This window comes from Pagrus major, chromosome 7 (assembly GCF_040436345.1).
Source record: "Pagrus major chromosome 7, Pma_NU_1.0".
NCBI lineage: Eukaryota > Metazoa > Chordata > Actinopteri > Spariformes > Sparidae > Pagrus > Pagrus major.
Genome location: NC_133221.1, coordinates 8,928,588 through 8,953,515, shown reverse-complemented (window position 1 = coordinate 8,953,515; position 24,928 = coordinate 8,928,588). Strand labels below are relative to the sequence as shown.

Below are 24,928 nucleotides of genomic sequence, written 5' to 3'. Positions count from 1 at the left end.
CAAATATACACATATGGGATCCTGTTAGCAAGTTCCTTCAAAAAGTCAGACAGTTAAAAATCGATTTAAAAAGCAGCAAATAGGCCCAGATGTTGTCCCCTCGAAAAAGCATCAGTGAGTGATCAAGTCTACTCCTACAGGTGAAAGCGCTGGGCTGTGACGGCAGCAGCTCCCTGTCCTCTTGGCTGGAGAATCTGGGCCTGCACGAGTACCTACACAACTTCCTGGCCAGCGGCTACCGCTCTTTAGACTGTGTCAAAAACCTGTGGGAACTGGAGATTGTCAATGTGAGTCACAGTGACGCACGAGGACTACGAGGAGTATCAGAGGGTGAAATTAGTTTCACAGTGTGTTGAATAAAATCCAGGATAAGGGACAGGTCTGACAGTTTACTCCAGTTTCAGTTTGAGGAAGCCACTCAAACTCTGAAGGTAAATACACAGAGCAGGGGAAGCTGTTTCCAATACTGTAATTAGTTAAAGGTTATAAAGACAGGAAACAAACCATTTAGGTTATTAATATGGCAAACTTATGAAACAAAACAACAGGGGAAAAAGTGGTAAGAGTTAATCTAAAAGAACAGATTTAGGGTCTCATTAGAGGTTAGAGGCTGGAAGTCTTAAGGGAAAGTTGTGATGACAAGTTAAGTAGCAGTCTCTGATATTTCTTGGTCTTCCTTCAACTTTCCATCACTTCTGCTTCCTCAAGTGCTGCACCACATGTTCACCAGATACTTTCCTCCTTTCTCCAGGTGCTAAAGATCTCCCTGCTTGGTCACAGGAAACGCATCATTGCTTCCTTAGCAGAGAGGCCCTATGAGGAGCCTCCAGTCAAGCCTCCTCGTTTGTCTCAGATCAGGGTGAGTACCCACAGATTCCTACACTGCCAAAAACAAAAAAATCAATTCAACTGTTCGGCTTTTAATGTTTATTCAAGTTTCGTTTTCGTTTAAAGTGCCCAACCCAGGGGTAAAATCATTCATTCTTTAACCCGCAACATACTGCATATCCAATTTTTGCCACTTTTTGTTGGATCATGTCCAAGGTCAAGTCCGTTGATTGAAATGTCAGTCACATGCGTACAATTAGACAATAACGCTACTGTCGTGAAAGATCTAAACGTGGGACAACTAACCTCATCCCAACCTGTCTCTCCAGTGCCAAGACCTGCCTGGATCCCAGACCTCGTCCCCCCTCAGTCAGATGGAATCCTACACAGGACGCTCGATGGACCCTCTGCTGCCCATAGGAGAGCCGGGGAGGAAAAAAGTGCCAGATACCGACTACGACGTTACCCAAAGATATCGCAGTGAACGACACAGATCACATGTATGTTCGGTTTTATCTATTTCACTCATTTCAGCAGTGCATTATATTATGGAGGGATTATGGTGGGGCTCCGCTAATCTTTGAATATGTTTTTTTTTTTCCAGGATTTGTACCAAGATCGGCATCGAGAGCCCCGTCTGACCCTGCGGCCGCCTAGTCTGGCAGCACCGTACGCCCCGGTCCAGAACTGGCATCATCAGCCTGAGAAACTCATCTTTGAATCCTGCGCCTACGAAGCCAGTGTATGTTCACACCTTTCTCCTCTCCTACGTCATGCGTTTTCCATTGATCATGTACACCAACATCTCTCCTGTTTCCTTGCAGTATCTCGGATCCATGCTTATTAAGGATCTACGGGGTACCGAGTCCACGCAGGATGCCTGTGCCAAAATGCGGGTATGATCACTACAAAAGAAATAAATGCTTGATTTGAGAGGATACAGATTAAAAACAAGTGCCAGTCTGCCAGTGCAGTAAAAATTGCTGGTTTTTAGATCAATTTGATTATTATTATTAATTAGGTTAATTAAGGTTTTATTGCATCTCAGTTTTAGCACAATTTTAGAAAAAACAAATTAAAATATGATCAGCAATCTACCAAACTGGGATGTGAACCCACAACCTTTGAGTTGGGAGTCTTCAGTTTTTGGTCCAGACCAAAATATCTCCTAAACTACATAAAGGACATAATTTAACTTTTGAATGAAAGACTGAAACATGAAATTCACAAGAAATTCACTGACCAGAGCTTAAGATTTGATGTTTTTGTCTTGATGGTGCCAAAAATAAGTCTTCTAGCTTGACAGGGTGTTTTTTCAGACATGCCCCCAGTATCTAGTTAAAAATAACTCAAATAAAGACAAAATTGCTCATTCAGACAAGGCAAGTGAGATTTATTTAAAAGAAGTCAAAGGATCTTCCTTTGAAAACACTAAATAAGCCATTTATACTTAAAACAAGAGCATCTAGATTTAGTCTCTTCTCCAATCTAAGGGGGCAGACACAGGACAAAATACACATAAATTAAAAATAAAAGGTAAATCAACTTAACATCTTTTCTGCCTGTGTCCTGTTTTCCTCCAGAGGTCGACAGAACAAATGCGAAAAGTCCCCACCATCGTCCTCTCGATCACCTACAAGGGTGTGAAGTTCATCGATGCAGCCAATAAGGTGAGCCACCACATGAACACACTGCGTTTAACCCGCCTGCCTGTCTTTAGAGTCATGCTTTACATCAAACTGAAACCTGTGCAAGTTTCCTTTTTTGTAACATTTTGAGGTCATGTGCATGAAAGTGTTGCTGTCAAACATCACGCTGCTTCCTTTGATTTTAAATGTCATGCCTGCAAGTTTGTGTCAGATTTGTTCATGTTTGTGTTTCCTGACGGAGAGCCAGTCGGCTCGTATTGACATTTATTTGACATTAATAAAAAACGACTGAAAGGTTGCCTTAAAAGCGCAGACTAGGTATTACTTTGGCTGTGGCTGTGAAACAAGATTTGTGCCTTAGTGTCTCCTCCTTACTGGCTGTCTCTTGTCATATTTATAAAAAAATTTTTTTTTTCATTTTGCATCACTCACACCATTCAAGTTCTGTCTACATAGGTTAATATTCGGTTTCGTTGTGATTATACCATCGAATAAAACTGAAAACATCTAATGTTGTCTCTCTTCTCGGTGCAGAACATCATCGCAGAGCACGAGATCCGTAATATCTCATGTGCAGCCCAGGACCCGGAGGACTTGTGCACATTTGCCTACATCACCAAGGACCTGCAGACCAGCCACCACTACTGCCATGTGTTCAGCACAGTAGACGTGGTAAGGATGCACTTACTGAAACACACAGGTTTATCCACCTCGGGCTGAATTATGTCGACTTAGTCTGACTTTAAATGAGCATTTGCTGGTTTTTAACATGAAATCGGTGAAGCCCACTGAGCAGAAACATTTCCAAAAGAAGAAGAACGTTGAATAGATGTCTAAAAAAGACCTCAAAAAAACTTTCATGCTGGCTCTCCACTCTTTTCAGAGGTTTTTAGATATGTTTTGGCTCAATGGGAGATACTGATATTGAAGGAGAATTTCTCGTGTTGGAAACTTTCCTCACTTGTAAATTTAAATGCCTTCTACTATCCCTGAGGAGATGCGACAGCCACTGTTATCTCCAGACTGCCCTATCTCCTCAAGGTGTCACGCTTCAGTTGGAGCTTATTGCCTCCTCATAGACGCAGTGCTTCTCTGACTATGATAACTAGCCCTCCATTACCCACTCTGTCCCCCTTGAGATTCGATGATTACCCAGCTAATCTGCCTCATAATGCAGCCAGGGTCATTTCAGACGAGAGTCAGCCTCACAAGGCTCAGTTTCCTCTGGGTTGCTCCGTCTCTCTGATGTCCTCTGTGGGGCTGTAACAAGGGAATACCCCTCAGCTGAAAGTGCTAGAGCGGTCTGATAAAAAAGGCTACAGTAGTCGCAATGTTTTGCCTGTAATGACCACACTGCTGCTATCAGCCTCCACCAGGCACAAAGAGGGAACGCAGAGCCGATCGCGTCTGTCAGGCGAGCGAGTAAACAGTCGATGTGTTTGTCTCGGGGCAGATTCTTCATCAAAGGATATGCTGATGATTTCAGAGCTCTGTGTTCCCGCCATGAGATTGCTTTTTCAACCTCCCCCAGGCATGTAGTGTGACGCTTGAATCCCCTGTCTTTAGTCGAAGGTGCTTGTTCACATTTGGGAAGCTGTCGGGGTATTACAATAGAGTGAGCTTTAATGCTAAGCTACAGCGGATGTAACTAGTGCAGGTATTGAGGGGAGCAGCTTGCTGCTGCTGCAAAATACTCCCAGGATTAGTGCCACTTCTCCTCGTTATGCAATTTTGTTTTGAAGAAGTTTTAGGGAGGAAAAACTTTTATTCTGTTATTTTTTTTGCTGTCTCACTGCAAACTGAGTATTGTATTGTCCAGCCGCGTGCTTAAACCTGCTCTACCTCTTTTCCTGTGCAGAACCTGACCTATGAGATTATACTGACGCTTGGCCAGGCGTTCGAGGTAGCCTATCAGCTGGCTCTGCAGGCCCAGAGGACCAAACAGCACCAGAACCTGCCAGTGGGACCCGGTTCAGATGTCATTGAGACCAAGTCCAGCCGACCTGTACCCAAACCACGAGGAAGTGTACGCAAGTCAGCGGTGAGTTGGATATACCAATGCTGTAGTGCAATGCAACATGTACAGCACGCACACAAATATATGAATATTTTATGGATTAGTTCATTGGGTTTGTTTTTATAGAGGCACAAACAGGGGCATTGAAATACATTAAGAAATGCATTTGAAAGACAGGAAAAACAAAAGCAATCAATTAAATAGTTTTTTGCAGTGCAAGTACTGCATCAGATGACAGGGACAGGTGTGTGCCGGAGTTCTTAAACAACAGGAAGTTAGTTTTTGTGGTCTGGCACACTGATTTAACCTGCTTAGCAACACGGTCAGCAGTGGTGCATGTGACACATGGCTCATGAAGCCAATTAAGGTCATATGAAACCCTGATGGCCGCAATTTGCATCAACATTCAGACTCCTTCTTATGGTCAAATCTGAACACATGGACATGATACACACATTAATAGACTTTGAGGGATTTACACTTCCTGAAGACATCATTATCTCTGATGTCCATCCCTAATAAGCGTCTGTAAACCCATTTAGAAATCAATGAAAAAGGCGCTCTTTATTACTGCAGAACTTGCCTTAGAATTATCACGTTTTAAGGTTTTCTTCAGAATCAAAGTCATCCAGTGATGGCTGTCTGTACATCCATGTGTACATTTTAAACAGGAACTGCTAACAGCAAATTCGGCATTCTTTTAATGCTGCCAATTTACCAAAATGTGAAAAAATATAGGATAAAAGACGTTTAAACCCGCCCTGATGAAGGCCACATATCGCAACAAGTGTTGTTGAATTTTGGACCTTTGGAGACTCGTTTACATTCTTCATGCCAGGGTGTCTGTTATCCTGGAACACCATTCTTAAAAAAGATAGTTAATTGTTGAGTCTCCTGGTCAGTGATGCAAGGAATAAGCAGTCAGCGTGAACGGTTCTTAAGCTCATTAAACACGTATAATATCTGAATGCACTTTCTCCCATCTTTGCGGTACATGACAATTTCCCAGGACACATGGACCAGGACCATTTTTTCAGAAACCCTGCTCTATGCACCTCTGAAGTTTGTGGTGTGCTGCCAGAAAACCCAACTTTATGAAAAATTGAAGCATTTTTACTTAACTGAGTCATCCTGAAACCTCATGTCATAATTCTGTTTTGAGGGGAAACTCAAACCCTCATAATACATTAGGCAAGTCTGAGAGCATTTGTATCAGTCTACAGCTTCTCACATCATTATGAATACACTGAGCTGATGTTTGTCTGGCCATTAGCATTAAACCATTAGGAAGTGAGACTGTGCTGAATATAAATGAGGTAACAACACCTCAGGGACGAGTCACACTTCTCCGACTGCAGCTTAATGAACTCAACAAACTCATAAGAATGTGATGTTTGCTGTCACTCCTTCTGTCTGCCTGTGTCGCCCTCACCTCTTTCTATTTTGATATATACGTTTTTTATTTAATGAAATGCGCTTTTCTCAGAAACACCTTGCCTCACATTGCCGCACTCGTGAACTGCTCTCTCAACTCCTCCTCCTGTCTGTTTCTCCTGTGCTCTTCTCCTTTATTTTCCTCTCCTTCTTCTTCTTCTTCTTCTTCTCTCCTCCTGGTGGCGTGTATCTCTCCCAGGACTCTCCTCCTCTCGACAGTCGTTGCTGTTACACCTGCACCACCCACCGTCCCTCCTTCCTACCGCTGCACTCTGCCAGCCCTGCTGCCCAGGTGCTGCCTTCACATCCTTTTCTCATCCTGTGTCCATCTCCATCCTCTCACACTTTGCTACTTTGGCTGCTTCTTCGTATTTGTTTGCCCTGAAAATCCCCAAATCCTCCATTTGTGTCTTTAACCCTCTATTTCTTTTGTGGATTTTTATTGCTGTTATTGTGTGTTTTACTGTGGTTTGTAGAAAAACATACATGAGCCACACTTTCCTACATTTAGCCACATGTTGATGGAGGAATGCTTTGAATATTGCTTTTGACTCAGGCGCCCTCTAGTGACAGCTTGGTAGTAACACAAGCAACTTTCACAGAGAAGTCCATTCAGTGCCAGCTTTTTTGTTGGACTTTTCGTCTTAAAAGTTGAGCATGAAAATGTATTCTTTAACTTGAAAACAGGAGTTGGCTAATGATACAATACTAATTCTAATTCTTTAGGCTCAACTTTTAAGGTGAGAAGTCCTAAAAGTGCTCAGCGGAATGGAAAATTTGAACCTCTACCACTAATTGAAAACTGAGCAGGCTCGTGTCTGCAGACAAAGACCATGTGATATGCTTGAAAGCTCCAGAACAAGCTATTAGATGGAACTTGATGAGATTGTTGATTACTGAGTTACCTTTTGAGAAGAGAAACATTTTTTCGGATGTGACTTTTTAAAACTTCAAAAGACTGAGATGACAGGGAAATCTTGAGTAAAAAAAAAACTAAAAATTACGGGAAAAAAAACTGATTACTCGATTATAACCACTTCCATATCTCATCTATCTTATAGTAATAATAATAGATTTATATTGCTATAAAATATGCATAGGGGACACCAGTTTTTGTACTTATAATACTGTGAGTTGAACTTGAAAATATACAAGGGGTACCCTGTGACAATATAAAGTTATAATAAATGTAAAAGTTTATTGGATTATATTGCTTTGCTGCGGTCGTGATCTTACTCCTTTCACTCATATTCACAATCTGTGCCAACACAGACTTGGACTCCCAAAGCTTTATGGGTAAATTTTAGCTGATTGTCGACACGAGACACGTTAGTAAGAAGAACATCGTTTGATCAATGGCAACCCGGATGTGTTATATAAGACTGTAGGCTCTGACATTAACCGACCTGAGTTGATCTGCATGTCACACCAGTCACATGAGTGGATTTTGATGCTCCTCTGCGTCGGTGATTCAGTCGGACTGTTACTGACAAAACCTGTATTTTAAGCGAGTTAATCACCTGACATCCACTGCTGTTGTGAAACCAGGACTTTTTACACCCTCTGTTTGTGTTTTCAGGGGGATCTTGTGGAACAGGAGGGGGATTCTCAGTCCCAGAGCAGCGCCACGTGGCTCGTGGACCCCAAGGAATCCAAGCGCACTATCAGCACTAAGTATGAGACCACCATATTCTGATTGGACCCCTCCTCCTCCTCCTGACCTCTGACCTCTGGGCCTGGTCTCACTCCCTCTTCCTTCCCTTCCTTCTGTGTGCCTTTCACTGTGACTCTTGCCTCTCTGGGCCGGACCCCTGCTTCCCTCCGTCACCCCCTTCTTCAGCCACCACCTGTGTCCTCATCTGAAAGCAACACAACCTGCGACAAACTAATCCTCCACTTCTCCGCTTTTTAGTCATTATTAGTGCAGCCCTTTCACTTTATAACCCCCTTCCAGCTGGTATGACTCACCTTCACTCTTATTCTCCTCTCTGTTTACCTTGTATGCTTCCTGAACTCTGTGTGCAATGCTTCCCTTTCCCCACCCCGTCAACATCCCAGTATCGACTCTTGGTGATAAGCTCTTTTCTTTCTTGGTGCTTTTCCCGCTCTATTAGGCGACGGCCACTCTGAGGCTTTTTCGCTCTGATCTTTTGACTCCTGACTTCTCCGAGCGCTGAGAAAATCTGACTTGCCAAGAGCGACCTCTCTGCACACATCCTGTACCTGGATGGACATGTTTCCCGCGGAAACTGAGAGACTGGTTCTTGTAATTCTGTGCTCGGCTGTGAGACTCAGAGGTTGTGGTGTTAGGGGGGATATTTTTTCACTGTCAGCAGTCTGTTCGAAGCCAAAGGAGGCTAAGATCCTAGCACTGTGATAAGGTTCTTTTGGAGCTAATGAAGTAAGCATTTCTGGGGATTTTCTAGAGGGGGGGGGAGGGGAACAGGATAGGGCTAATAGGCTCATATGGACCCACATGAAAATAGACAGTCCAAGCCTTCTTAAGACTGGCATGCCCTCTTCTGTCTATCAATCAGAGCAGCAGGATTTAAACCTGATGCTTCCTCCAGAGTGAACTAACTATATAACTAAGCACTTTTTACCAAATCTCCCAAGTGTGTCAGAATAAGTGTCCTCTGTCCTGTCTTCTTCCTCTTCTTCTTTTTGTCTTCTTCTTCTTTTTTTCACAACAAATGCCTTCTCATGTTCATCCTGTCAGCATTGCCTTTTGTTTTGCCAATCACGGCAGGTTAATATTTCACGTTTGCTGGTGAAAAGAGTTAATCATTGTAAGGAGTAATCCATCACCATCACGCTTGTTATTTTTACTTTATTTTAACCTCACTGTTTTGTGTGTGCGTGTGTTTGTCTGTGTGTCCCCCTTCCCCTCTAGCTGAACACTGTGGCCACTCCCAGCCATTAGGAAAGGACAGGAATGAGCCCTGTTGCATGGTGTCTAGGATGTTTTGTTGAGGAGGGGGGGAAAAGGCGACCCAGTTCCCATGCAGCGAGAACACAACACCAGACGGATAGTGCCCGCCTGGAGGCATAAGCTTTGCGGTCCATCGGTTCATCTGACCTCCACTTCATCAAAAACATTTAACTTCCTGTCCGTCAGAAAGCGATGTCCCGCTCGGATGCATTTGTTATGATTTGTACGGTATGCCTCCCCCATAAAGAGTTTACTCTTTCAGGAAGTGTACCTGCACCGTTTCAATGCAGAAGTAGTTGTTAAAGGGGAAGTGGCTGAGATAAGGAACATCTCTTTGTTTTGTTATGATACTAAGGTACATCACACCAGACAGAGACCTCACACTGTAGGTACACACTCCTTCCTGGATTATTCGTCCTGTGGCATCTCTTCATGACCATCCACAACATACTATACATGTGTAACTGTGATAAATGATGTAATCTTGCACGGGAGGAACTCTCTAACCAAACTCAAAGGGCAGAGAACTGACACTACAAAGAACTGTTTTGTAATAATAATAATAATAATAATAATATAACAGGGGGTGGCTTTTATTTGATTTTTTTTGTATGTTTTAATTGTTTTATCGGGCAGTTACGTGTCTGAATGCTGGAACTGGATCAGGTGTGGTTCACTGCAGTTGTCTCTCTCCTTCCCTGCCTCCTTTTGTTCAGTTAATCTAGGCAAGTTTATTCACCAAACCTGCCATGCAGGCTGGTAGGGCACAGCATGTTTCTCCTAGCTAACTCCCAGTATGTTGACTGTTAATGGTACTTGTTGGTCAGCTGATGTGTATATGGGTACATAGTCAGGTGGTTTTGATTTAACTGTTGTCTGTGTGGTACGTTGTCAGGCCAGTACGATAATAACTCTACGGTACACTGTCTTCAGCTCGCTGGTGTCGGCACCTTCAGCCATCAGCCTGGTCCCGTTCTGCTTTTGCACATTGCTAAAAGGATCAGGGGAGATATTTCGGGACTAATCTGATGACAACAATGATGAGAATGATATTGTACATGAATCTAGCGGTCTGTATTTTGATACTTGAATGATTTTTGCTTTTATAGATATCTATAAATATATATATGTATATGTATGTATGTACGTATGTAATTTTTTTGACGTTTGTCAAAAGAGAGAAAAGGACTATGTCTTATAAAGTTAAACATATCGTGAATAAATACCCTGTGATTTAAAAAAAAAAAAAAAAAAGGCTGAGAAAACAATGACTCAGAAGAGGGACCTCACTTCAGAAAAAAAAGATTGTAAATAATCTTGGGCTTCCAGTCTTTTTTATGATTATTTTTCATAATTGTACAACTAATAAATGGCGCGATTAGAAAACACCGTCTCTGTTGACTCTTTTTTTGTCCATTCACTGAAGTTTTTGCCTTCTTTTCCCAAACTTTGGCTTTTTGATATTGTTATTACATTTTATACTTTATTTTATTAATATTATAATATGTAGTTATGATAATCTTATATTATCAGTCAAAGTTATTCATGTTGTCATACCTTGTAATGTCACATGACCCCTTTCCCTATGATTTTGGTTTCTTCCAAAAGTTGCCAGTAAGGATGTAAACGGTGAAGACTTGGGCGGCTGCAGTTTAACTGTGTGATGTCAACAGTCTCAATGTACTCGTGCTGCTTTCTATGTGTTGTGTTGAAAAATATAAAAATACAGCTATTACCATGTTGGTGTGCTACTTTCATTTGTATCTTTATTATCTATTTTCTATAAATTAATTTTCATTGCGAGCATAGTCTGATGTGCATGTATGCCCCTTAAAGGATGAGGTCACCCAAAATTAAAAATCCAGTCATCTACTCTACTGTACTACTAAGGTCTGGTGAAGTTTCGCAGTCCACAACACATTTCTGGAGATTCACGGCAAAACAGCATCGCAGCATTCTCCTAAATTCAACTGAAGTAGATGGGGACTCGTTATAAAACGTAAAAAAAACAACTGAAAAAAGCATAAAATGGCTCCATACAGCTTGTCTGGCATAATCCAAGTCTCCCAAATCAAAGATCCCAAATCAAACCGAACACTTTTAGCTTAGCAGCTACTGTGAAGATGTCTGCTTTAAAAAAGGTGTCAATAAAATCTTTTCAAATCAATTTGGGATCTCTTGGCTTCCAGAAATACTTGGATTACACTGGGTGAGCTGTATGGAGCCATATCATGTTTTTTTTGGTTGGTAATTTTAAGTTTTAAAACAAGTCCCCAGTTACTTCAGTTGAGGAAAATGCTGCGATGCTGTTTTGCTGTGAAGCTCCAGAAAAGTGTTTTGTGGACTACCCAGTAGCAGTAGAATAAGTATAAGTAAAACCCCTAAATACATATATAGTATTTCCCTTAATATAAAGTGGGGGATTACTAAGCTGCAGAAACAGATATGATGAAGTTGTAATCCCCCCAAAGGTCTTCAAATATATATGTGTGTGTGTGGAAATTGCAGAAAAATTTGCCCCCTCTGAATAAAGCTTGTGGCTTTGCATGACGCCCTTGGTTGTACCGCAGGTCAGCTGACACAACACTGTGAATTGATGCCTTTAGAGTGTCCCTCTTTGTCAGATGGCAGACAAGATCGATGGAGGTGCCTGGATGAAATGTTTGGTCTCCACCCTCCGTGTCCACTTCATAAACCTTTCTCTGCTGAGGGATGGACAGCAGCAGCTCGGGGGCCGGTGCAGGTGTAACACAGAACAGGAGATAAAAGGCCACAAGCTGAGAGAAAAATACCATCACAGCTTCTTGTGTGAGTCTAAACAAGAAGAGACTGCAGGAGCATCAGGCTGCACTAAAAGCAATTTTATCTGGACAAACATGTTTCTACAGTGTATTTCTTTCCAGTATGACATGATTAGCAGATTTTCTTCGACCTTTAATATTGTTGTGACTTCACAAATTCACACATCTAAAAACCTGATGTTAAAAAACACAAGGAACTTCTGTGTCCTTGGTTTCATTTTATAAGCCGAGATTAATTAAAATATTGTACATTTGTCAATTTGCCTCGGCTCCAGGTTTTGTTTTGTTTTTATCTTTGTTAGAAGAGTAATTAATCGAGAGAAGATAATTACTGGTTATATTTTAAATGCAAACTGCTGTGAAATATGTCAACAGTATATACTCATTCAACATTTTGAGAGCCAAATGTCACCTTTAGATTCATTTCTTTGGTTAATGTCCTTGTGTCATACTCATCAAAAACTGATCTAATCGCACTGCAGCACATAGTTAACACCGTAGCCAAGTAAATAATAGTGTTATCTGATTCTCATCCATCTGATTCCTCTTATTTTGTTCAGTCTCCTGATAGTAATGCAGTAATAGTGTTGACAGCCATAAAGGGCCGGTTCACTGCAGTGACACAGTTTTCATTTTGGAAAACAGGAAGTTGTTGATATACTGCTGTTAAACTGTAGAGACTTTCCCACGAATCTAAAACATCTCATTGCTTTAGGTTACAAATTACACTGATAGAGGTAAAGATGAACTTCTGCTCTTCCCTTCAAATACACTAAAGCTGCATCATATCTTTAATACAAAGATGTGTCGTCTGGTATGCAAAAAAATTTACCTAATGTGATGTATTTTGCTAACATGAAAACATCAACAGAACCACAGATCAGACGATGGTGATTTCTGGGTCAGATGGGGATATAGATTTATAATTCAGCTAATTTTCATAGATTTGAAATAGACGTCACAGACGTACGCCTCTGTTCCTGGAAAACAGGTCAGCCATCTGATATCTGCAGATAGACCTCCTTTGTTCCCAACTCCAACATGCACAAACTGACACCGACTCCTCACAGCATCCAGCCTGTAAACACAGAACAAATAAATAAAACAAGCCATATGGGATTTTAGCAAGTCAAGGCGAGTTTATTTGTATCGCACAGCTCAAACACAAGGCAACTCAAAGTGCTTTACAGGGTGCATGCATTACATATATATTGCATTTAAAAGACATTCAAACCAAAAAAGGTTAAAAAGAGAAATAAGCTAGAAGAGAATAGGTTTTAAGACATTAAAAGTTACAGTGCAGTTCAAGTTATTGATCAAAGCTTTTAAATTGCTTCAATAAAATGCAGTGGCAAACAAACCGGTCGTCAGCCTTGATCTAAAAGAGGTGAGAGCTGGAGCGGACCTGCAGTTTTTCTGGGAGTTGGTTAGTTTTCAGTATACATACAATATAAACAGGATGGAGTTGGTGTGGGACGACTTTCTAATGAAGCGACCTTTCTTCTTGGTGATAATGCAGATATACATGTTAGTAATAAAAGGTCATCTGTCCCTTCAGTTGTTGAGAATGCTGTTGGGAATTTGTTATAATAATGATGATGATGATGATGATGATGATGATTATTATTTTGTGTCAGGGTAGTTGTATCATTGTTTTAGTTTCCATATGGTTCTTTTGGTTTTATCTTATTGGTTTGTTTCTATTGATGGTGTTGATGACTGTTTTTTCGTTTACTACAGCTGTTCTTTATTTCCTGTAACCTGTACAGCTGTGGTGGTCTCTGCTCAGGGACTGCAGATGCAAATGAGCTTTAAGCTACATCTGGAACAACACATGTATTGTGCATTGTCCTTGATAAATAGGCAATAGAATAAAAGAAAATAAATATTTTAAAAGAAGCATCCTAATAGCAAACTTGAATAAACTTTTTTTTTTGTAAAAGTTAGCATGAAACTATGTAAAAGTCTCACACTCATGACTCACATTTAGTCTTTATAATACGATTGCCTTATTTATTTATCTATCTATCTATCTATCTATCTATCTATCTATCTATCTATCTATCTATCTATCTATCTATCTATCTATCTATCTATCTATCTATCTATCTATCTATCTATCTATCTATCTATCTATCTATTATCTAAGAGTACATTTTACTCCACCTGTGCTGCGCTCACTCACCTGCTCTTACTCCATTGGCTCCTCCTCGGAAACGTCTTCACCAGACGTTCACTGATTGGCCACACACACAACCTGTGCGGAAGCTAATTGGCTCACCTGGCAGGCAAGTTATGTCCCACCTCGGGATCCGTCAGTGACTTGTACTTCCAGAAAACAGAGGGGAGTCAGATGCAGCAGCGCAGCGATGGACTGAGACCTGAAGACACGCTCAGCCGGACGCTTTGACAGACACTCTCACTTCTGTGACACCTCCGGTGAGTTATCAGCAAATGTTTCTGCTCGAAGCGAGTTGTTGTGAGGGGTTAAAAAAACTTATAGTTGTTAAGTTGTTTTAAAACTCCACATCAGTGCTCGTCTGAAAGTGTAATCTATCTCTGACCTCTAGTTCTACTTTTCCTGTGCTTTTAATTTGTATCTTCCTGTCGTTGATGAGTTTTGTAGGTGTGGTAATGACCTCATTTTGCAGAGACAAGTGTCATCCTGTGCGTGAGTTAAAATGGAGGAACAGGTGATGACAGAATGCAAATTATTCCCACAGTGTGACCATCAGTATTAATCACTGTTCCTGCTCTGCATGTCTTCAGATTACACATTGATCAGTGTTTAATCATTCATTATTGGCTGGCTGAGTGGAGGTTGAGTCAGGGAAAGTGCAAATATTTGAACATGAATGTCAATAATAGTCATTTTAGTGGGACAAAGTGCCAAGCTAAACATTAATGAACTATTTCTGTTGCACAACCTGATGTTCACCATGAACTTGTGTTTACCATTAATCATTAAACCAGCTCTCAGCCTGCCCTTCAACACATACTTCACATTTTTGGACCTTCTCACACTATAATTTGTCACCATAGACTGTATATGATGATTTCTTGGATTGTAATTCAGGCTCATAAACCGTGCAGCTGTACTCCCAGTAAACACAATAAAGCCACTGAGCTCATCCTCCCCACTTTTATTGTTGAGCTGTAATTCAATGCTCAGATCACATCAGAAGCGCCGGGCTGAAGTTTAAAGAGTTGTCTTAAAGACGTGGAAGCAAGCAAAGTGACATTCCTGTCACTATTAAATCTGACTCAGCTGTGGGTGTAGTGAGTGTTCCCACTGCCGCCCTACAGGTTTGTTGTCTGGTTCAGGTTTGAGAGGTGTTGGCTGCTCAGGATTGGACATTTCTCTCACACTCTGCTCATCTAAATGGGAGGTAATGGGAGGGACAGTAATTAGCAGCCATTAAACAGCAAGTGGGTGCTGTGTCAACCGGCCTTTGTTTATAGGAAACATAAGTGAATGTGGGTGTTGGTGATCAGGTTTTTCCTCAGCTGTCCTGTCTGTGCCCAAAATGTCATGACTCCTTTCCACTGCTCGAGATGAGTGGATTTCAACATGGGATGTAACTGAGACGTCACCAGATCGCCCTTTCGTTTCAGCTTGAAATTCTGCACTTGCAGATGTTTTTGCTCGTTCTAAGAAAATATGAGTGTAAAAATTCAAGTTACAAGAGTTTAGTGAGAAGGAGATGTTCTGCAGCGATCTTGTGCAGGGGTAGACCGATTATCGGGGCTGATGTTCAGCATTTTCCAATTATTGGCATCGATGATTTTTCATTTTTACTTTAGCTCTGATGCAGCATCCCCTCACACAATGTCCCACCCAACAATATCTGTTTGTTAAGACGTCACAATTAATAAACTATAAACACTGAATAATCTGAATCTGTAAAGTAACTAGTAACTAAATGGATTAAATAAATGTGGCGGAGAGGAAGCATAAAGTCGCAGTAAATGCAAATACTCAAGTAAAGTATCTAAAAATTGTACTTTTTACTGCGAATGAATATCGGTCCCAAATATTGGTTTTAAATCTCCTTGATTTCTAATAATCGGTATCGGCCCTGAAAAAAAGCTGTCGACCCCTAATCTTGTGACCACCCAGATTATTATTATTATTATTGTGGGATGTAATTATAGAAATGACCTGATAAGATGGAGTTATTTATGCACAGATTTATTGGCTCATATCTGTCTGCAGACACGATAAGACGATAGCAGTGGCCAGTGTCTGTCGTGCCACATCAGTTTTGTGTTGGGCTACTGGCTCATAACACATCTGCCATCGGTTTGTAAGGCCATGTGGGTACCGAAAAAGTCTTGTCATTGAGCGGGCTTGAAATTCTTTTCATGTGAAAAGGTTATATTGAAGGTTGTCTAATTCAATTTGCATGATAGATTTTGAGTGTAATGAAGGGCTGAATGACTTTACAAAAAGTTTGGGAACTTCTGGATCACAAAAAGCAAACAGGCGACACACATCCAACTAACTCAAATGCAGGTGTGTCGGAAAAGTGTAGATTCAGTGCGTCATGAGTGTTTTGAGGAAGAAACGTCCGTACAATGATGCTGAGCAAGAGCAGTGTGCCGGATCTTCTTTTTTCAAACGCTCACATGTATAAAAATCATTTATTTTAAGAAAGAATCCTATATGACATATGTGAATAATTTAAGTCTGAAATACTTTAATCTGTCTCTAAAATGCCACATTGTGTTTAGTTTTTTTCACTTAAACCCCCAAGTATAATATGGTCGCTGCAGCCCTGGATAAAACTGACTGAAGTTTTGTTTAGTCATCATTATCTTGCACTTGTACTGTTAATGTAAACATTGTTTAGGCTGCTGTCATGCATTCAGCCCATTCCAAGAAACCTCTCAGAAGCTGCTCCCATTTTCCTATTTTTTTTTGTTTGTATAAACTTTTCCTGACATTTGAACTGTCCTGTACTGGCAGAGACATGATGTTTATGGTGAATGAGTGTCTGTGACTGACTCGTCCTCAGACCAGTCTCATGATAACTCGCAGCAGCTTCATGCAGTATTGTAGACGGTGTTGGAGACTAATTCTCAGACAAACATTTACACTGATTCATTAAGGGCGACTTTAATTGCTCAGCTCTTCTATGTTTAATCAAACGTTCTCTGGATAAGAGAACAATAAAGTGAGCTTTGCTCTGCTTACATGAACACACCTGAACCTCAAGGTGCAGCTGCGGATACCTGTTGAATACAATAACTGGTTGTAAAGCTTTTTTCTTTGTGTACTGTATGTATAGCATTTGTGTGACTTTTTTAGTCAAAATCCACCACAGTCTTAACCTGAGTTGATCAAATATTATCCCTTCATTCCTCAGCCGTTGTTCACCGTTGAGGGCATTTGCTTCTGGCACTTGCTAATGCACTCTAAGCACTTAAAAGGGAAAGTAAGGAGGAGCAAACTTTGCTTTAAGTGGCCTTTTCTCTGTGGTCCTGTGAATTAATTGAATGCCTTGTTTGTTTCTAAATCAGCCATCTATTAGTGGGGATTTTTGAAAATCACAGTCTTTATCCCTTCAGCAGAGGAGGAGCCAGACATAATTCATGTAGTTTTTTGCTGGCATGCTGTCCTCTTGCCTGATCTGTCAGTAGTAATAGATATGTATGTATGGATAAAGGGTTACAGGCTGGAAACACAAGTAAGCAGTGTGATGCTGCATCATAACATGGTGTATCAATTGTCTTTACACTGATTGGACATGACGTGAAGGACCTCAAGCGTATTCACAGACAAAGATGAGCATTTCTCTCTCCATTACTTAATCACAGTGACTGGAATACATAAACATGAACTGCTTGAAGCGTTTCTATATGACTTCTAGTTATTTGTACAGCATGACCTCAGTGCTGCAATGCAAAATATCCCGTTCCTGCTATCTGTTGCTGGAATCAATTAGCAGCAGCACGTCTTGCCACAGCTGTTACTGGAATAAACCTTTGAACTTGTATTAATGATGTAAATTAGTCGACATTGTAATTCTGTTATATTAGGGCGGCAACTAATAGAATTATTTTTTCAACAGTGATTACTCTGCCGCTCACTCTCTCAATTAATAGACTTCAGCATAGAAAATGTCAAAACATTTCCCACAGCCCAAGGTGACATATTAAAATGTTGTTTTGGCAAACAGTCAAAAACCTTCAGTTTACTGTAATTTAAGACAAAGAAAAGCAGCCGATCCTCACACTTGATAACACACTGATGTCATTTTAGACTATAAAGTATTTGAGGGATGTTTGCAAAGAAATGTGTGTATATCAGCCAGTATATCCATATTGGAATTTTTTATTTCCTAATATCATTGGTCAGTGTCAGCCCCAAAAATCAAGATTTGGTTGGGCTTCATTGAATACGTACTCTAATGATTAATCGATTATCCAGATAGTTGTTCCACCCGACATTTCTGCTCTGCAGTGTACTATTACCAAGACGAGTATTACCCGAGACAGTGTAACTTTTGCTGGAGTTGCATTGTGGGTAATGTATGCACCAGGGTTTGAAAAGAAAGAAGAATGTGTGGAATTCAAAAAAGGCCGATATCTCTGGTTCTGCTGTTCATAATGAGTCCAACAGTGTTACAAGAGTGCAACACACCAGTGGACTGCTTTTCAAAACCTGGCGCCTATATTACCCACAATGCAACTTAGCCACTGAGTGACATCACTGGAGGCAATTTATCAGATTACATGCAGCTTCCTATGGAGCCACAAAAGGCTTTTACCACCTTTTTTAAATATGCAGTATTACTCCCCAATACCTGTAAACACACTTGAATGTGTAAAATTGGTGGTGTTACCCTTTAACCAACATACCTGTCTAACAGACCGGCAAGGAGGCCATGGCAGCACAATCCCCAGTTGTATTGAATTGAGGAAGTGTGTGTTTTATGGCTCATGAGTTTAAACTGTAAGAGGAAGAAAGATAGTATTGTGATAAATCAGTGTCACTTTAATGTAAATTAAATTCCAAAGTTAATAACCTACAACTTTTTTAATAACTTTTTTTCCTCTTGAATATCTCACAAAAAACTATGACATTTTTCTGAAATTAAAACAGATAAAGGAATAAAAGTATAGATTAAATTCTAAATCATCCGTCCTGGTTATCGACTGTGGCACCTCTGAGAAAGATGAGATCAATATGTCCAATGTTTTGCACTTCAAAAAATATAAAACTTAACATTAACGTAACAAATCTAATCATCTCTGGTCTTTATATTAAAGGACAGATTCACAATTTTTCAAGTCTGTCAAACCAATTGTGCCCATAGGATTGAAACAAGTTTTGATTCCTGTTCATACTGGCTATTAAAACATCCCTCCTTCATACTTATTCAGTGTAAGTGATGGGTGATGGGAGCCACACTCACTAACTCGTTCTGTGCAAAAATACATTACATATATTTCTTATGGTTATTGTCTTATCTGGAAACAGAGGGAATTTCATATTAAAAAGACAGTAACTTTGGAAGACATCTACTTGCTCTGACTAACTCTGACTGAGATACATTTTCTCTCCCCCATCACTAACATTGAAAGATCACAAAAAATACTCCAATAATCTAAGGACTTCATATTAATCCGAGCCATGTCTGATGTGTAAATAAAAATGTTTACAAATTCATCCATTAATTTATGTAATGACTCCATTAGCATATCTGGTTGTGTTTAATATATCACAGTGACTTTGACGGCACATTTCATTTTAAATAGGACAGCTATTACATTATGAGGATCATTTAGCCATCAGCTCTAATTTATGCCATTCATTTGTCACGCTAATGGAAAGAGTTGACATTAATTGTTGTTGCTCTGATGTTTAAAACGCCAATTTTGTGAACTATTTTTGGCCTCAGCCAAGGCTCCGTCTCATGTCTGGCGGTTGTCGTCGTGTCTTTGTATTTGATAAATTGTGTAAAGGAGATGGCATCACATCTGAATCTAGTTTCTTCTTCTCCTGTCAGATTCTTCCTCAGACTGATTCTTGGTGATATTTACACGATCAATAAAGGACCCAGGTGAAGCCCAGGTCCTGCCCTCAGCCTCTTCCTTGTGCGATGCCAAAGGGCGGCACGTGGCCAGGCGGCGTTGCCTTGGAATCCTCGAGCAATATGGACAGTGCCGGGAGCTGTGACAGTGTAATCAGCATGAACTCCGGCTATGTGAGTGCTCCTCGCCTCTGTCCCACTGACTCCTACCTGTTCATTGTATAACTCTAGCTTCCTCTGGGTTATTTGAACAAACATTACCAGTGTAGTTATGCGTGGTGGGTTCATTACTGGGTTGATTTTAGCCATGATTTTATCTTGAATTAAAATCAGTGAAGCTGCCGCGATTTCTTTATTAACTCGTTACATTACTAGATTAGCCTACTGCCATTAAAATGTAACTTCTGTGTTACCCAAAACGGAAACCCCCTTTCAGATTCCTTGCATATGTTGCTGCTTATATTGTCCAGGGGATGTCCTTTTAAATTTATTTACTCTCCCAACATTAAATAGCACAATCTACCACCCGTAATCTGTAACTCTGCTGATAAATAATACGATCAGATGGCGAACTGATGAAGAACGCTTTTAAAGCCTACAGTGTCAACAAGGGGTGTAGTGATATGCCAGTACTGACGATAACTGTCATATTCAAAAATTACATATTGTGTTGACAAAATAAATATGACAATATCATGTCAACAACACATACACTCTTAAATAATTTCAATATGTGACTACTGAGGTTACACCTGCACACTGACACAACACAACCACACTTACACATCAGAAGGTGGCTGCGTACTGCCTGGCAACAAAAGGAACAGGGGAATCCAGAGAAATTCTTACAACGCACTATCCCCAACACTGAACATTACTTTCCACAATGCTCCTGTCCATTGTCCAAATAGGTAAAACTAATGACTTTTGCATGAACTTTTAAAGTCAATACGAGAGGCTTCAATGAGAGATGATAGAAGGAAGTGAATCTGTTTGAGGCGAGATACGCTCATGTTGGTCAGAGAGGGGCCTTCAAGGGGGTTTTATTGTGAATTTCTTAAAAGATGAACAGAGGGGATCTCAAGCTGTTCACAGGCACCTGCAGTCACCTGAGACAAAGTCTTCTGACAGGCCAATATAGAATGAAAGATAGCCCAGAACAAGACAGGATCGGTGTAATTAGTCATTCCTTTGCAGAAGTTTGAACACTTAATAACTTTGACCTGTCGTTCCTGTCTTGTCTCTCATGGCCATGTTTAGGATTAAATGGAGGACAGAGGTAGCGAAAGAGTTTCATGTCTGTAATACGTTTCACGGTCTCCTATTTTGTGTTCAGAGTGATGACAGTATGGAGCACTTATCTGCAGAGGAGAGAGCGTGTCTCATGTATCTGGAGGAAACAATCGAAGCCCTGGAGGTGCAAGAGGACAGCGGCTTATCCAACGATGAACCAGATCCTGTGTTACGGGCGGAAAAAATGGGTCGGATGAGAGTAAATGGTAAGTTCATGTCAGGGAATCTTCTTCTTTGACTGTGTGTTTGTGGATACTTGCACATTTTATGCTAGAATATCATAAATAACTGGAATACTAACTGCAATAATTGTGCTTTTGTTTCTTAGACATTTCCAGTTTGAAGTCTGATGAGTCCGGAATAGATCAGAAATCAGACGAAGCTGAGCATCACACTCTAAATCAAACCTCAGAACCACAGTCCAACGCAAAAGATCTCGACACGTCGGCGAACCTCATGACTCAACTCAAACTTCCAGTCACTGATTCAGGCGCTGGTTGCGAAATCCAGCCATCAGCTACTAAAGCAGACGAGTTGTGTGTATCCAAAGATGAAGACGGTAAAATAAAGATCGTCTCAAGCACCGGTCAGTCTGCTCCGGCCTCTGAGGTAGATCTGAGTCTGATCCCTCCTCCCTCAGACTTCATGGATGAGCCAGGAAATCCTCCGCAGCCAGAGAAAGCAAAAGACCCTCCCCCGTCTGCAGGAATATCCACTAACAAGCCAGAAGCGACTGTTGACTTGGAGCTGCTACGCCAGAGAGCCTCCACGAAAACAACTTCTGTGAGCTCCCCTGTGGTCCAGGAGCCACCAAACAAGCCCCCAGACCTGAGTCCATTAGCCGTCAGCTCTGGTCCCCAGTTGTATCCCCCTCCTGAAGCCATGGAGCCCAGAAGTCCACCTGCTGTGGCGCCTAAGCCCAAGAAGCTTCCTGCCAACATTGTTCTGAAGTCACACAAAGCAGCAGTGGCTGATGGGAACTCAGGACATTCAGTGCCCACAAGCAGCGACCGGCTGTTGTTGGACCCCCAGAGGGTCCGCATGGAGGCCCTCAGAAAGCTTGGCTTGCTTAAAAGCGATGATTTAGATCCAGGCCCTGTCTTGAGCCCTAAACTGTCTCCCCAAACTAGAAGGTCATGGGCAGCTCCTTCTCCTCCCATCAGCCCAGCAGCTCCACACACACCACCCATGACACCATCCCACACCCGTCTCAACAGCCCATCTCCTGCCTCCGTCCCTCTTCAGTCTCCTGCAGCTGTGTCACCATCACCCCCTGCAGTCCAGTTTCCTGATATCCCAGCACCTCCAGCTTTCAGTGATGCAGATGGACCTCTGTTATCAGATAATGAACCGGTGACTACGCCTCCTCGTACCCCTCCTGTCCTGGTCAAGCAGCCAACCCCTCCGAGGTTCAAAGATGTCAAGTCAGCCACCCTTGAGCGCTCAGGCCTCGGGTTAAGCAGCTATATGGATACTCAAGGCTCAACTGAGGCCGGCCAGGGCGTCAGCGGCACACAGAGCCCCAGTCAGCTGCGCAACACTCGTCCACGACCTGCCTCTCTGGGGAGTGGAAAAGAGTTTTCAAGCGCACAGGGAGAAAGCTCGCAGTTGGGTCACTCCACCAACAAAGAGCCGGACTTACGGAGGTCCCTGCCGGCCTTTCAGCACTCCGGAGACTCTCAGAAGCTGCCGCGATCACAAGGAATCAGCGTACTGATCTGCCCTCGTGCAGAGAAGGGAGATGAGCGCCGCGAGGCCCTGAAGAGACTGGGGCTGCTCAGGGACTGAGGCATCGACGGCAAATCTTATACCTCATCTGACTGCCAAAGACTCTCTTCAGATCTATATATATATTTAAAGGAACATGCCGTACATTGATGAAGACATTACAACACTTTTGGGAAGCAGCTTAAACACACAGCCACACATTATTATTTACCACACGAAGCTTTTATAACAAGAGTGCCTGACATGACTTGAGAACATTTACCGTCATGCCCACACCTGCATCTGCTTGTAACTCCTATTGTACAGCCATATGAAGTGTTTTATTTCTCCAAAAAGAGGCACTCAAGAACTCTTTGGATATTCACCGACTCTCACTGTAGCTGTGTTTTTGGTAAATTAAATACTGTTACTTTTAAGAGGAGGCGATGAGTTATTTTGTCATTTTACAATGTTGATCTACAGGTTTGTATGTCGCTGTCTGCTTTCACAAGTGACACCACTGTGAGGCTGGTTCCTCTTTTAGTTCTGCTTTTTAAAGGACACTGTCAATTCTTTCACTTCCTTAAATCCATCGGAATTTTTTGTCTGGCTTTATCGACCACAGGAGCCTTTTAAAGTGTTTGTTCTCACAAACTGCATTGAACCTACAGTGAAGTTTGCCAAAGCATCAAAGGGGTTTTGCATCAGAATTTGGGGATGTACAGTGGGGTCCAAAAGTCTGAGACCACATTGAAAATTATTGTCACCTAAACCTCAAAGTGTCAGAAGTTGTTTTTCTTATTCTTAGGGGCTAAATCACAGATAGGCTTGAGGTTTCTATGTGAGCAGTGCAACTATCCGAAGCACAATCAGGCAGGTGAAAAATGACCACACCATCAGGAAGTCAATACCTCAAGCTTAGTTCCCTGAAAGATAGAGAAGCAGCTTCATTGCAAGACTCAAATCCACAAAAGTCCTGTCCAAAGACTGCTGTCTGCAGTTTTTTAACCACTTCTCTGGAAGGGAAACAAGACCAAACCCCTTGAGGTGGACAAAGAAATAGCAGAATTTCACAGTGGATGACTGGAAAAAAGTCCAGTTAACTGATGAATTCAAGTCAGACATTTGTATGCATAGAACTGACTCCATCCTGACCGAGGAGAAGTACCACTCCATTCTTGGTTTGCATCTTTGTGGAGAAGGATTCGTACTGCAGCAGGATCATGATCCCAAACACACCTCGGCACCAAAGACCGTCATGGTCTTTCCTTCACAGTCACCTGACCTCATCCCCACTGAACATTTATGGGGGCACTTGAAGACACTGTCAGATCATGCTGGGATAACGTGAGTCAGCAGGTTTTGCACAAACCATGCTAGCTGGAGTGCACGGTGTCATGAAGGCAAAAGGGGGGAAAACCCTATGATATTCTGAAGTTCATGGACATTGTTGAGCTGTATCGCACTACAAGTATCGCAGTTGTAACTAATGAAAATTGGAGGTATTTTACTTTGTGGTCTCAGACTTTGTGACTCAAAGCACATAGTCAGTGGCCACCAGGTTATAAGAATCTAAAACATGCAGTTTGCATAGCTGCATAGTGACGCATATGTCAAAACTCACAGGCTTGTTACATGTCAACTATGTGTGGTGTCACTATGGATCTGTCAGCTGATTGAACAACTCTTATCACAAGAATTTTTAAAATGTGCTGGATCACACACTGTCCCTGTGCTGTCCGCAAGCCCAATTTCTTAATTGTACATCTGGAATACGTCATTCGTTTTTTCTCTGGCAGTCTGTACAGCTCGTGTCATCACAAATCACAGATTGAAGCAGCAGTCTACTGCTCTGGCTCAGCTTCAGCACCTTTATCTGATGTGATCGTTAGAGAACTGGTGCAACCTGTTTTCTCACCTCCCGGTTCAACCTTTATGCAACACATTTGCGGCACATTTACGAGCAGACGGCGTGTCTGGAAAAAACATTTTATCACTGCAGCGAGCTTTTAGAGACAAATAGATTTGCTCTTTTCTGTAATTTGCCGTTAAGGTCACCCACTGTTGTGAAAATGTTGCTCAATTTCGAAAGATATTTCTCTAAATAGATATCAACACTGTGTTGCTGCGGTATGAAGTTTGTTGAGACTAGAACTTAACTTTCTGGACAGTGTTGGAAGCCTGCCACATCTAACAGCATTTTGCTGGTGGAGCACCTTAGTGTGTCC

At 41.6% G+C, this 24,928-nt stretch overlaps 2 protein-coding genes across 7 annotated transcripts in view; both read left to right on the top strand.

Annotated features, from left to right (window-relative positions):
- The window catches only part of LOC140999591 (ankyrin repeat and SAM domain-containing protein 1A), a 71,535-nt gene extending 61,289 nt beyond the window's left edge, over positions 1-10,246 (top strand). For 4 of the 6 annotated variants that reach the window (XM_073470071.1, XM_073470073.1, XM_073470068.1 and 1 more), the window contains 9 exons: positions 141-287; positions 752-859; positions 1,158-1,328; positions 1,433-1,570; positions 1,653-1,724; positions 2,412-2,498; positions 3,012-3,149; positions 4,336-4,518; positions 7,508-10,246. In XM_073470071.1, coding sequence (XP_073326172.1) covers positions 141-287; positions 752-859; positions 1,158-1,328; positions 1,433-1,570; positions 1,653-1,724; positions 2,412-2,498; positions 3,012-3,149; positions 4,336-4,518; positions 7,508-7,624 — 1,161 coding nt within the window. In that variant the 3' untranslated portion in view covers positions 7,625-10,246. Of the gene's footprint in view, positions 1-140; positions 288-751; positions 860-1,157; positions 1,329-1,432; positions 1,571-1,652; positions 1,725-2,411; positions 2,499-3,011; positions 3,150-4,335; positions 4,519-6,127; positions 6,221-7,507 lie in introns of all 6 variants that reach the window. The other 2 variants (XM_073470072.1, XM_073470069.1) reach the window with 2 other exon arrangements.
- Positions 10,247-14,009: 3,763 nt separating this feature from the next.
- Positions 14,010-23,137, top strand: LOC140999561 (specifically androgen-regulated gene protein). Its single transcript, XM_073470025.1, has 4 exons — positions 14,010-14,100; positions 19,677-19,874; positions 21,037-21,199; positions 21,322-23,137. The coding sequence occupies exons 2-4, from the start codon at positions 19,770-19,772 to the stop codon at positions 22,779-22,781; spliced, it is 1,728 nt and encodes a 575-aa protein (XP_073326126.1). The 5' UTR covers positions 14,010-14,100; positions 19,677-19,769; the 3' UTR covers positions 22,782-23,137.
- The last annotated feature ends 1,791 nt before the right edge of the window (positions 23,138-24,928 follow it).